The 13,643-nt window shown below is 31.1% G+C and overlaps 1 protein-coding gene across 1 annotated transcript; it reads left to right on the top strand.

Annotated features, from left to right (window-relative positions):
• Positions 1-400: 400 nt before the first annotated feature.
• LOC130900394 (zinc carboxypeptidase-like) lies at positions 401-11,924 on the top strand. The gene is made up of 7 exons (XM_057810954.1): positions 401-483; positions 2,614-2,985; positions 5,970-6,136; positions 6,944-7,082; positions 9,561-9,857; positions 10,112-10,202; positions 11,601-11,924. Exons 2-7 carry the CDS (start codon positions 2,617-2,619, stop codon positions 11,801-11,803), a joined length of 1,266 nt encoding a protein of 421 aa, XP_057666937.1. The 5' UTR covers positions 401-483; positions 2,614-2,616; the 3' UTR covers positions 11,804-11,924.
• The last annotated feature ends 1,719 nt before the right edge of the window (positions 11,925-13,643 follow it).

The following is a 13,643-nucleotide window of genomic DNA, read 5'->3' as shown; positions in this document are numbered from 1 at the left end:
TATCTTCCCATAAAATAATTCACAATCTGGCCAAATTTATTTTAAATTGTTAGAGAGGAATTTTTGAACAGACTTTATAATTGTTTGAAAAGTAATGAACGACATTACGGAAATTAAAAAGAAATTTCTTCTAATGAATTTTGATCATTGTAAAATTTTCCTTAATTTCTTGCAAAGGATTACTGCAATTTAATGAACTAGGCAACAAACTGTCTCCGTTAAAAATAAGAGTGACGTATCTTATTTTCTATAGGGGCCAAAATATACAACGTAGGGTTTTGTAGGGTTATATAGTTATTTTCACATTCTTCTATCATGAAATTTATGAATAAGGAGAACAACAAACGAAATTTTGTTTATGACCTGGAAATAAAAATCTAAATGTTCACTATATTTATGGCCAACATTAAAAAAGTAACAATCGAATTGAATTCACCAGTCTATTGAAACATTTATTGTGTATGATTTCTTTAGTGGCATTAGGTAAGTCGTAAAATGATATAAAACGAATGTTCGATATTGAATTACAGAAGTGATTCTTGATAGCTTCTCAGAAATTTCGATATAGGAATATTAAATTTTCATCGTTCATTTCCAAGGTGTGTCTAAGGGTTATTACAGTTTTACCCGAATAGTTGAAGAAAAAATATGTGATTTTCTTGAGAAATAATGAATTAGGTATACAGTTAGATATTTGGGGCAGTATTATTTTTGTAGTTAATTTGACATAACTATCTAATCCATCCTAACTCAGCTTCATTTATTTTCTATTGTTATGGCTTGTTGTGGACAATTCCTTGAAATGGGAATTACATATTGCCACCTTATCTAAAAAATTAAGTTCCTCCTCTTTTGCGCTAAGATCATTTTCAAAAGAACTTATCAGCACCTTAACAGTTTATTGAGTTGCATCTCTGATGTGCCTTTCCTTTCTGTGGTACGTATGGTGCGAGAATCTTCAAACTACAAAATAGAGCTGTTAGATATTTCTTAAGAGATTAAACATTCCTTTGAATCCGTTTGTTTAATTCGTAAGACCGATTCTTCAATTTCAGAAAGGACGTTGCCTAGCTATCCACTCAGGAATACGGAGTACGACTTTTACCTACCTACTCCACGTTCAGAATTAGTTAAAGGCTCAATATTTTACAGTGCAAAAAAAATTCACAATCACTTTCCAATTGAAATCGAATCAATATCATCTTTTCCCACATACGCAATAACTAGAGGGCATAATTACTGAAAAGTGCCTTCTATTCTGTATACGACTTCTATTCTAATAATAATATTCAATTCCTTGCATGCTGCATACTGGTTTAATTTTGGTTTGCACTTATATACCAAGTTCGTAACGATTTTTACGTTGTACTTTAAACATGAACTTTACAACGAGATCAGATCTCTAGGTAGTTCTTCCTCTTATAATTATTGAAAACGCATTTTGAACTAAATGAGAGAACTTGATCGCACTAAATACCTGATTTCATTGATATTATCTTCTCAAAACTGAAATTAACATTTCGAGAGTCTGTTTTTAAATCGGTACAAGAGTTCGTCAAGTGTTCTGAGAAAATATTTTGATAAATAGATATGATGTCGAGGTCGATACAATGAAAGCTACGAACTTTATTACCAATCATTGACTTGGTTAGGCAGATAGAATATGTTAACGTGCAGTTTCTACATACTTCATATAAGCTTCACCTGGATGTTTTAATTTATCTATCAAAACATCGAATTCATGTGTAATTTTACACATTCATCAGGAACTAATAAAAATGAAATAATTTCATGAGCTCGGATCTTTGTCAGGGTCACCAAGTCAGCATGAAACGGAATCTTAGGGATCGAACATTTCATTCAATTTGAATAAGAAGAAAAGATAAATATTTTGGCTATTCGCTTGAAACAGACGATAGTGTAATAATTTCATGAATTTGTCTCATTATCCATGTCAGCAGCATCATAGCGTGGAATGTATTTTTTAAACTCAATGTGTTTGCCAATATCAGAGTATCAGATGAATTAAGAATTTTGAACCGATGTCAGTACAATAATTTGAATTTCATTTTGACCCACTTTCAATGATCAGCAAGCGTTGGCATATTTGTTAAGACCAATTATACATCATGCTTAACGATGTCCTTTCGAATATCAGTAACTCATCAAATATTAACATAGATTGAACATTGTCTTTCTGTGCTGGAAATCTACTGTCTGCAAGATTCAATGCTACACGGCTGATCATTGAATTATTACATTGCGAGATAATTTATAAGACTAAGATTAATGTAATTACAAATAGATCTTGATATGAGAATAAAATGACGTGTCACTGTTCTAAAAGCGTGGGTGCTTGGTACATTTTACTTTCAACATCAACTGCATTTTCGTATGAAACTAAATAAGAGTTCAAAATTATTGATTTGAGCATCTCCTCTTCTAAAAACAGTAACAAGAAGCTTCGAGACAGTTTTTAAAGTCTCATTTTGAGAAATAATTTCGGGTTTGATGAACTATAAATACGGTTGTAACGTTCAAACTGACCGGAAAAACAAAAAAATAGAATTTGCTCTCTATATAGGAAGATTTTATAATTGTTCATACTTTCAGGATATGATGAGACTATGTATTTCACTATTTCTGGTGATAGTATATCCCACTCTATCAAAACACTATAGATTCGACAATCACAAATTATTTAGAATGCTCCCCAAGACTTTGGATCAGTTACAATTGCTGAAAAAAATGTATATAGATATAAAATACGATTTTTGGAGTCATCCGAGCCAAGTTGATGTAAATGTCGTAGTTTTAGTGGCGCCAGAATATCAAAAAGATTTTATGAAGCTTTTAAATGAACATAGCATAGACTTCGAAATTGTTGTCAACAACATACAAGAATTAATAGAAGAGGAACGAGAATCCTCATTGCGAAACATTGAATTAGAATTCAATTGGGATAACTACCAGCCACTTGAAAAAGTGAGTGCCTTTTTTAAGATTCTCAAATTAACTAACATGAGCTATAGCACAGAATATTCATCATGACTTATTTCACAAAATGTCATTTTAATCAAATAATCTGTAACACTATTAATAATTATGATTAGAATGTGGTTAATCGATTATTAAAATTTCTTCTTTCCACTGTCCAAATCTAAATTTTGATTCTGTTTCATACTTCCATTGTGTTCTTCCTATTAGCTTTATATGAAATCATTCCGTGGACATAATTTATAAACAGTTATCGTGTTTGTAATGCTATTTGACCTATATATATCTTATCATTCAATGTTCTCCTCTATCGTATGTTTCCAGCTCTACATCTCATATATTTTTGCTGATTTTCAATATATTATTACATATTTTTTCGTTCTAATGAGAAATATCACCGTCTACCTAAATTCCGCATATATTTTATCATTTCTTTGTGCAAACTCCAGTTTCTTATACAACAAATGAGAGGAATAAAGAGATAAATAGTTAGTTAATGGTTATCAGTCAGTAATAAGGAATGGAAAAGAGACCTAAATACTAAAATTAAAAAAATATCAGGACTCTAACATTATAAACATACAAGTTCCACTCGAACGATAGAAGTATCCATAACTTTATACTATGAAATGGACAAAGTAAATTAAACAATTTTTGTTAATCTGACTTGGTTTAACATGCACTTTTCATTCCCTCTATCATTAATAAAAACTAAGTTGGAATTTCTGGAACAGTTAGTCATATTCATACTGCATTTGCACTACCACCATACCACGGGTAGGCAACCTTCCGGGTCAGGAAAGACAAAATTATAATTCACAAATTTCACAGTGAAGAGTCACAAAGTTTTTTGTTACAAACAATAAATAGTACTCGCATAAACGCTTTGGTACAAAAAACCAATCTTTTATTCATAAGAAAAAATATCTATTCAATCATATATTCATGACGTTTTTCAAAACAAATTAGATAATATACATACTTATCTTTATGGAATTATTAAATAAATACTTATCATTTTAATGGAAAATTTTACTCAAAACCCTAACTTGTACTTCAATAACAAACAATTAGACAAACAAATTCAGTAGGAGCGATGACTTTGCATGGTTTTCAAATAGAAAATATGAACTATACATTGTAGCATGTACTTAAAATGGAAAAATAATAAAATATATTCGAGCAAACAAATTCAATGGCTTTTAATTAAATTTTCACGACAGAACACTTGCTCCTACGAATTTTTCGATCCAAAATATTCAGCACTCTAAATGCCAATTTCTTCACCTCACTGTAACAATTTGGAAGGCTGTTCCATGGGTCGAATGTAATAGCCTCAACTCTTAACATTTCTTTCAGAGCTGTCTCCGTTGCGTTATGTACATACATTTCTAGACCTCCAACTCCTCTATCGCTTTTCAAACCTGTAGATTTTTCCTCCACAAAGCTCTACTTCTTAAATCTATGAATTGCATTTCTAGAAATCCATTTTCAATACCAAATGGCTTAATGTGAATTTCATCACTATTTGGGCATTGATCATTTACTATGAATGCTAATTTGGTTTTGTTAATTTTGAATTGATCAAATCGATCAGAAAATCTTAATTTTTTCTACAAGAGTTCTGAAGCAATTACTGTCAACAGTTGCACTGGTTTTATCGTGATATTACTTTGAACATTTAAAATGAAGTAATTTAGCGCTCTGAATATCTTTTGCAAAAAGAATTAATTTTTCTTTAAAACATACCAGTTCTTCTATAAAAATATAGGTTTTACCTTTCCTTGCAATTTTAGATTTAGATCACTTAGATTTGCAGTGATATCCACCATAAAGATAAATTTGTTGCAGCCATTTTCGCTCTTTAGTATAGGGTGACTAATGCCTTTTCCATTTAGTAACGCATTTATTTTATTCAAGCACAAAGCAAAACGTTTTAACACGTTTCCTTTGAAAAGTCATCGCACTTTATTATGAAGTAGTGCGGAATACTGAGTCTCGATTAACAATTCATTAAATTAGCGATTGAAAAGTACTTTTGACAATTAACAATTTTGATTACCAAATGGATAATCTCAAATAGCTTGGTCGGAAATTTTTGGCCACAAAACGCTTCTTGGTGTATATGCAGTGAAACTTCAGAATTTTCGTAGTTTATTACCTTTGACGAATCGTTTTTGCCCCGTTATTTGTTCCTCTCATACTTCTGGCTCCATTAGTTGCTATTGAAACGATTTTATTTAAATTGATCCTATTGTCTTTGATGCATTTTCCCATGGCATTCATTATATCTTCTCCTCTAGTTTGTACAAAGAGCGGTAGCAATCCTAGAAGTTCTTGTTTCGGACCTTGACAAAACAAATATCTGACAACAAAAGCAGCTTATGCCGTGTCATTTTCTTTTCGCAAGACTCATCAATAGCAAGTGTTGTTAATGGCAAATCTTTGATATTTTTCAAGATTCATGGTTTGTTTTTGAAATTACGTAACAGTAAAAGTCGCTGAGAGACATAATCGATGCCTAATTCTCCTTAATAGGCTCAGAACGATTATCAATTTTTTCTTATAAAATCAATAATATTTGCATATGGAACTAAAGTGTCATAGCTTCACATACAAAGAGCCGTATGTGGCACTGGAGACAAAGGTTGCCGAACCTTGCGCTATACAAACACTCACAAGTACACAGAAGTCTCTGAATATCAGAGATGAGACAGTGTAATTGTATTTGTTGATGCAGTAATAGTGTAAACAGTATGTTTAGCGTACTAAATTTCTGGTTATTCCTATTTATCACCATTCTTATATAAATTGTTTTATTCCCTAAGTATTTATATCCAGATCATGTTAGCAAAAACGATAAAATTTCTCAATAACAAATGATTTGTAACATTGAACTCATATAAATTTAATCGAATTTCTCTTAATTTGTTTCTAGGGGTTCAGATAAATATTCCGTTCATATATTTTAGATTTACAATTGGCTTGAGAACCTACCTCTACAATATCCAACAGTTACTCTGATCGAGGGAGGTAGAAGTTATGAGAATAGGAGTATACTTGGGGTCAAGGTGTCATTTAAGAAAGAAAACGAAAAAAGAGCCGTTTGGATTGACTCTTTAATCCATGCTAGAGAATGGTAAGATTTATCGGTTGCTAATGAAATTTCCAGAAACAAATAAACATGCCGGAAAGTAACTTCTCAATGAAAAAGTTCTTTGTCCAAATTTTCAGGAAAAAATTATCTCGGACTGAATCTGAGCTTCGTTTAACCAGATTGTCAGTGAATTCAATTAAGAAATTAAATTTTTTTCAAAAATTACAAACATGGAGGGAGGTTAGTTTATTAACGAACAGTGAAATTATGAATAGGACGGAAGTTATTCAAAGTTATGCAATAATTAAAATTGAGAAACAGAAAACAGATTTGGGAAAATCAGTAAATTGATTATAAATAATAATATTTAGTAATATTAAAACAAAATTATTGAGCCAAAGAAACTTCACAACGCGTTAATAGTATTTAACTTACCATTAGCCAAAACGCAATAGGTTTCATGAATGAAAAAATTGAAAATAAGACGTTCACGGTAGTACCAGAAAGATATCCAAAACGTGTCAATCCAATGAATAAAATTTAGCATTGCTTTCGCATGTACCATATTCTCCAGATCGAGTCTACAGCCACTCATTTCTGTTTTCAAACTAAAAACGTAAAGCAATAGTGATAAAATGCGCTAAATTCCGAACTAACTTTGAGGCAAAAGACTATAAAAATCGCATAGGAAGACCGAAGCAACTAGTTTGTATTGTATCACTTTTAAAAGAAAATACCATAATGAATAAAACAATATTATCTTTATTTGACATGTTATGTTAATAACAGATAACTTAAATCTGGGATCTCACGGTTGATTTTCGTATGATAATAATTTTAACTTTTCAGGATTACCGGGGCCACAAGTACTTTCATTTTGAACGAAATATTGACTAGCACAAATCCAGCTGTTAGGAAGGCTGTAGAAAATTTTGATTGGTATATATTGCCCGTTCTTAATCCTGATGGATACGTATTCACTCAGAGTGTAAGTATCGTACCTATTACATATTACATAATCCAGATTAGTTAATCTCTCAATATTTTCTGTTATTTGATTTATATTTATGAACCAAATTAATCTTGAAACTAGGTAATGAGGGTAATGAGGTAATGAGGTGTTTTTCCAAGAATAAATATAAAACTGAAAAACAAACTAGATTAAAAAGTGATTTCTATAAGTAGTTATTCGTACTTTTTCATCTTCATCTAGAACTTTACTTATATTAATACACATTACTAACACTATACCAACACTCACAAAAACTGTCTACCTTCGGTCTCTGAAAATGATAACTTGTTTATCGATACAGTTATTTTGTAATTGTGAATGTTGGTTTTTTGATATCAAGTATTATGTTCATTTATTTATTTTAAGAATTCGAAAAAATGGTATGCCGTTTTTGAAAGGAGAAAACAACTTTCTGCAAATTTGTGCTCATTTCACTCACGGTGAGCTCTCAGTCCAGTTTTCGCGCACGTAGTCATGCCTAGTGCCTTCTCTTTTTCGCCCAGAAAATGCCTCTGAATCGGTCTAAGAACCAGTAATAAACAGTGAACATACAAATCCGAGAACGAGAAACTTATCATACCCTCGGGTGTTCTCGGGACTTCCCATCGAATCTTTCCATCTTTCCTATGAATTCATAATTAATCTTACAACATATATATATATATATATATATATATATATATATATATATATATATATATATATATATATATATATATATATATATATATTATTTTATTGTTCTAGAAATCACTTGTCCTCTTGATAAATTTGTAGTAATTACCAGGTTATTACCAGGTTTGGCAGCACTGCATTTATTCCCGAATAGGATATCTATAAAGTAGAAAAAAGAGATTTACACTCGAGGTATTGCAAGTTTGACTGATGCTTGTAATCTTTTCATGGCTCACAATATGACCTGCATTATTACAAATTCATTCAAGTACAAATGAGAAGCTGAGGAAACTTATACTTGTATCATATTTTTGTTTCCCTACAAAAGTCAAAAATTCCGACCTTAGAAGACTCAAAAAGATCGATTCGTGAGTTTCAAATTGCTTGAAATTGACACAGCTTGAAAACTGAGATGTTAAGGTAGAACTTTGGAAGGTAAAAGGGGGAGCCACTAAAAAATGAAATTTATGAAAACATCAGCAAACAATACCATAAAAAAGGTACATAGGATAAAATAGCGGACATGACGATAAAAGGAGTGAGATTATTAGAAAATTTAATTTCTAATTTAAACTTTGAGATAATTTCAATAAGAAACGGTACGTAGTAGAGAACCAAACAAAACGATAATTAAGATTATCTTGTATCTAAATTCGTCACGTTAAATAGTTTTTCTACTATTATTAGACATATTTGATAACATGAAGATGGAAAAGACTGATTTTCATTCTCTAGAATGAGACAATGTTTTCTTTTATGTAGTAACATAGAATAGATAGTTGCTTATAAAATTTGAAGGGTGAAAATTTATGAAGGATACCCTCTGACTAACTGAGATTGGAGTTAATCTTGACTGAGATTAGAGTTACCTCAATAGATTTGAGTTAATTTTTGTTTGATGTCATATTTATAATGTTGTCCTATGTGGGTGATTCCGTTCTAACTGTGATATTCAATGTCCTGTATTGTTTTTTTGTACTAGTCATTAATTAATAATCAATTAATAAAAATTTTGTGTTAATTGAATAATTCTTAAGATATTTAAACAATATTTTTATACAATATAACTTGCCACTTAAAGAAAACTTATACTACATCACTTGAATGTCAGTACCGTGTCATGTCCATTCCTAGAATTTACCGATAAATTATTAATTTTTTTTGTCGTAACAAATGATTTAAACTAATTACCTTATAAATTCTAATGTTTATGATCAAACTGAGGAAAATTGATGCACTTGTTGTTTAATATCTTAAGTTACCATGTCAGTACCGTGTCATGTCCATTCCTAGAATTTACCGATAAATTATTAATTTTTTTTGTCGTAACAAATGATTTAAACTAATTACCTTATAAATTCTAATGTTTATGATCAAACTGAGGAAAATTGATGCACTTGTTGTTTAATATCTTAAGTTACCATGTCAGTACCGTGGATAAATGAGTCAGTACCGTGGAACTCAAAATCCGACATTTGTGTCTTGCTCGTGATACTTTGAAGTTGTAGTAAATTCCTCTTAGAGTTTTATTTTTACAGTAAAATAGATGAATAATATGCATAAAAAAGTTAGAAAAGTTAAATTTTAAAATCTTGAAATTTTGAATACAAAAAATCACAGTTAGAACGGAATCACCCATGTAACAAACTGTCTCAACACACGAGGCAGTATAAAACTATTCTTGAGAATTACTTACTATGTTTGAGTGAATTTGTATAGTTAATTAAGGACAATTACTTTCAATTTATTACAATACTTATAATTTTTCCAAATTTCTAGCATCGAATGTGGCGTAAGAATAGAAGACCTAATAGCGAATACATAGACGAACGCTGTATTGGAGTTGACCTAAATCGCAACTGGGGTTACATGTGGAATAATCAAACAAAAGAAGCATGTAGATCTGAATTTCCAGGAAAGGAGGAGTTTTCCGAAATCGAAACAAGCTCATTGGCGCAATATTTAAGAGGACTAGAGGACAATATAAAAATCGCCATTAGCTTACACTCATTCAGTCAGTTCATTTTGTTCCCTTATGCATATACCACTGAGCACATAGATAACTACGAAGAAACGGTAAATAAACTTTTGACTTGTTTTTGTTGCGGTTTGTAAGAAAATAAGTCAAAATTTGGAGATACAAGAACTCTATTTTACATGATTCGATAAAATATTAAGAATAATGACATATAAGCTTCTTTGATTTATTCTGCAATCTATAATGTTGATTCTACAGAATATAGTTTGTTAGTATAATTGATCAATATCAAGGAAAAAGCTAGTTCCCTATTTATACACAAACAAATTGATATTTTTTTTCTTTATTTCAGAGAGAAATTGCTGAGGCTGCTGCAAAAACTATCTACGAGCAGCCAGATCATTCTGTTTATATAGCTGGAGCTGTGTCTGAATCAGACATTGGTAATATTTTATAAACATCGTACTGAGAAATTTGAATCAAAACATTCAGTTATATAGAGGAAATCATGAATTTGGCACATATATTCCAAATTACCTACATTAACTACAGCCCACAACTACTCTGTTAGGTTAATCAATTCTGTTTTACATGACAAATGAAATCAATTCATTCAAAATGCAATCACGACAAATATTCATTTATTCTCTTCTCTGTATATAACGGTGTCACCATTGATTCGTATTTTAATTTTGGAAAGAAATATTTTGACTCCACTTGTTGTTTCGCATAATTTAGATCCGTTTTTTTTACTATAAGTATAGATATATTCCTTCTAACCTATATTTGAATTATCTTCAATATCTTTTTTCTAAATATCTTGTTTCTATATGGGTTCTTCACCACTCGTTACATTTATTGTATATACGAGGGCCGTTTTTTTCGATACTTTCCGACATAATCACTGAAGAGATTAAGACATTTGTCATATGTGTGGACAAGCTTTGCAATTATCAGTAGTAATAGTGATCCAGGTCATCTCAAATGACAGATTTGCGTTCTTGGCCCCCTTCATCTTTTAACTTTCGATACCATCCACGCACAATACCATCATGAAGTTTTCCCCATACACACGACTCATTCTTCGATGGATTTCTACAGCACTTCGGCCTGTAGAAAATGAGTCAGACTTCGCAATTCATATTTGTCAGGAGCACAATAATGGCGGACATGTTTACGTGGCTGTAGCACAACGCCGACTGACGCCTGAATGTCAATAATGGTGAAGTTTGTAGTGCCAGAGCTTCTCAGTCGCCTACGGCGCATGCCCGCTTTCTCCTGCCCACGAAGCGTCTGCAAGAAGCGATAGGAGGTTGAAAAAAAACGACCCTCGTATAACAGCCTTAATATGCTGTGACAGGCTTGAATTGACCACTTAAAGCCAGATTCTACTATTTTATTCTGAGAAAATAGAGGTGATGACAATTCTTGGAATAATTACAGATTCTAGTTCTTCTTTAGCTGATTCTTCACTTTTATTACCTTGTCTACTTCATATTTGAAGTTACGAATGGAAATTCAAAAGGGAATCTAGGAACTTCTTCCACCAACTTCTGCAATTTTTCGCTACTTGACTAGTTTTGTAGAAGTTTGTCAATACCATCTGTGTTACAAATTATTTTTGCTTCATATTTGATGCATGACTATGACTTTGATCATAGTAAGCAGTTTTTTGGTGGAAAAATTGAGTACAAGTTGCATAGATTTCTTATTTGCTCAGCTCTTTATGAAGAAATTCAAAATAAATTTGATTAATTCAAAAACTAACATTTACATTTGAAGATCTTATATATCTCGTGATATATAAGTGTTTTTTCATAATAATTTTTGTGTTTTTTAAGGTTTAACAAGAGGCACTAGCAGTGACTGGTTCAAAGCTGTTCTTGGTGTTCCTATAGTATTTGCATTCGAATTACGTCCATCAGCATATAGTAAAACGGGGTTTTTATTGCCAGCAGAACAGATTAAACCGACTGCGAAAGAATTCATGGCATCTCTAATTACTATTTTAGAGAAATATAATAACATTACTACTAACTATTAACACTTTTGTTGATTTTGTCGAGGAGATCATGTTATTAGAAGTAATAAAATATAAGAACCATGAGTATTGTCAATTATGAAATGAGAAGTAACTCAAAATAAAGTCACCCTTGCTTCCAAAACTAATTATTCATCCTTTTGAGATATATATGATTTGTACGGAATAGAATTTTAGAGTAAAAGTGAATATTCCGAACCAGTTATTAATGAATATATTTTTTGTACTAATGCTGTGGAATCATAAATACTGATAATATTACAAAAAATAGAAGTAAGAACAAATAATGTCTAAAGGTTACATTGTGGATATGAGGTCAATTTACTTTTTGTGGTCACGGAAACTAGAAAAATATGAGAGTTAATAGAGAATAATAATAATGTAAAGAACTTGTTACGCTCTTTGATTATCAATAATGTCCAACAAAATAATAATTTGAATCAATAATCATATATAATTAGTAATTGTTATTTGCTATAATAAAAATTATCAACAGCGGGTTTAGCATAAGCTGACCTAATGGGTCTATTGATAATAACCCGAAAAGCAGGGTTGTCCTTCCGGAAGGACACTTCGAGAAATGCAATTAATTTTTTTTTGTTGGATAACTATTAGAATCATTAAACATTATAAAAAAATGTCTATATTGAAAATTCAAACAAAAAATGCTTCAGTAACAGGGATATACCCCAAAAATGACATCCGCAATGAAAGTGTTTAGTAGTAAATGTAATATTCATTGAACATGATATGCGAAATGTTTATATTGATGCACCGAACATTATATTTTATTTTTGAAGTTGGTAGCCATTTGCGGTACGTTTGAGTTTTGTATATGTTAATTGTGTTAATTCGCACTAACATGATATTGAGAAGGAAGCATTGTTTATCACTATCCAAGATATTGAATGTTGCATGCTTTACTCTTGTTGACATTGATGGAATTAGTATGTTTCGAGAAGCGGTATATGTCATTGCGTTCTCAAAAGGTGAGTATGCAACCAGTTTTCTCTTACTTCATCTACAATAAAGAAAATAACAAAAATCACGATGTGTTTCGATGTACATCGGCTACCATTTTAGTAACAACAGATTGACTTCAATGAAAGAATATTAGAAATAATAATATTTCAATCATTCGGAGTGCCATTAGTGGAAATACAGCGTCTTTGCGGAATTAGAATTTGAACAGCAAAACTCCTCACCTTTAAAAGCGAAATAGATATATATTACAAAAAACAGACTCTACTTTCCACATACATTCATTCAAAAGCTTTGGATTGTTGAGTGTTTGAGAAAAAACTGTTTGTTACTAAATTCAATTGACCCTACAAGATCAGCATCATCATTGAATAATTTCAATTCAAAATAGACTTCCTCGGTTTGTTAATGTTTCCAAGAAAAGTATAAAGCGTACATTTTTAAAAGTTGGATTAACCTACACCACGGTGTACCTAAGAAAAATAGGTACTCAATGCAGAATAAACAGAAAATGTTACTTAGATTTCATTTTGAATCCTGACATGCAATGAAGAGTGCTCAGTGCTCACAAATAATTAATTGCATTACGTAATTGAGTAAGTAACCAATTAAGAGACTTCAATCAGCTGTATCAATTAAATGAACATATGGAATAATATGTTTCAAGATTAGAAACATTCTTTCTACCTTTTTAAGTGTAAACCCTGCTAGAGTTGAGTTATTGCACGGGCTTTTTCCTCCTCAGCTGTTTTCATTTTTTCCTATCTCGTGTCTATTATTTTATTTCTCTCCATCCTATTCCTTGTATTCCTCTTAACATTTTACTTTTTCTGTCCAGCTCCTACTTGGTCTTGTTTTTGCT

This window comes from Diorhabda carinulata, chromosome X (assembly GCF_026250575.1).
Source record: "Diorhabda carinulata isolate Delta chromosome X, icDioCari1.1, whole genome shotgun sequence".
Lineage (NCBI taxonomy): Eukaryota > Metazoa > Arthropoda > Insecta > Coleoptera > Chrysomelidae > Diorhabda > Diorhabda carinulata.
This window is presented reverse-complemented; position numbering and strand designations above follow the sequence as displayed.

Coding starts and splice junctions, on each gene's coding strand:
- LOC130900394 (XM_057810954.1), top strand. CDS start 2,617: ATGATGAGACTATGTATTTCACTATTTCTGGTGATAGTATATCCCACT. Junction 2,986..5,969: donor ACTACCAGCCACTTGAAAAA/GTGAGTGCCTTT, acceptor CATATATTTTAG/ATTTACAATTGGCTTGAGAA. Junction 9,858..10,111: donor TAGATAACTACGAAGAAACG/GTAAATAAACTT, acceptor TCTTTATTTCAG/AGAGAAATTGCTGAGGCTGC.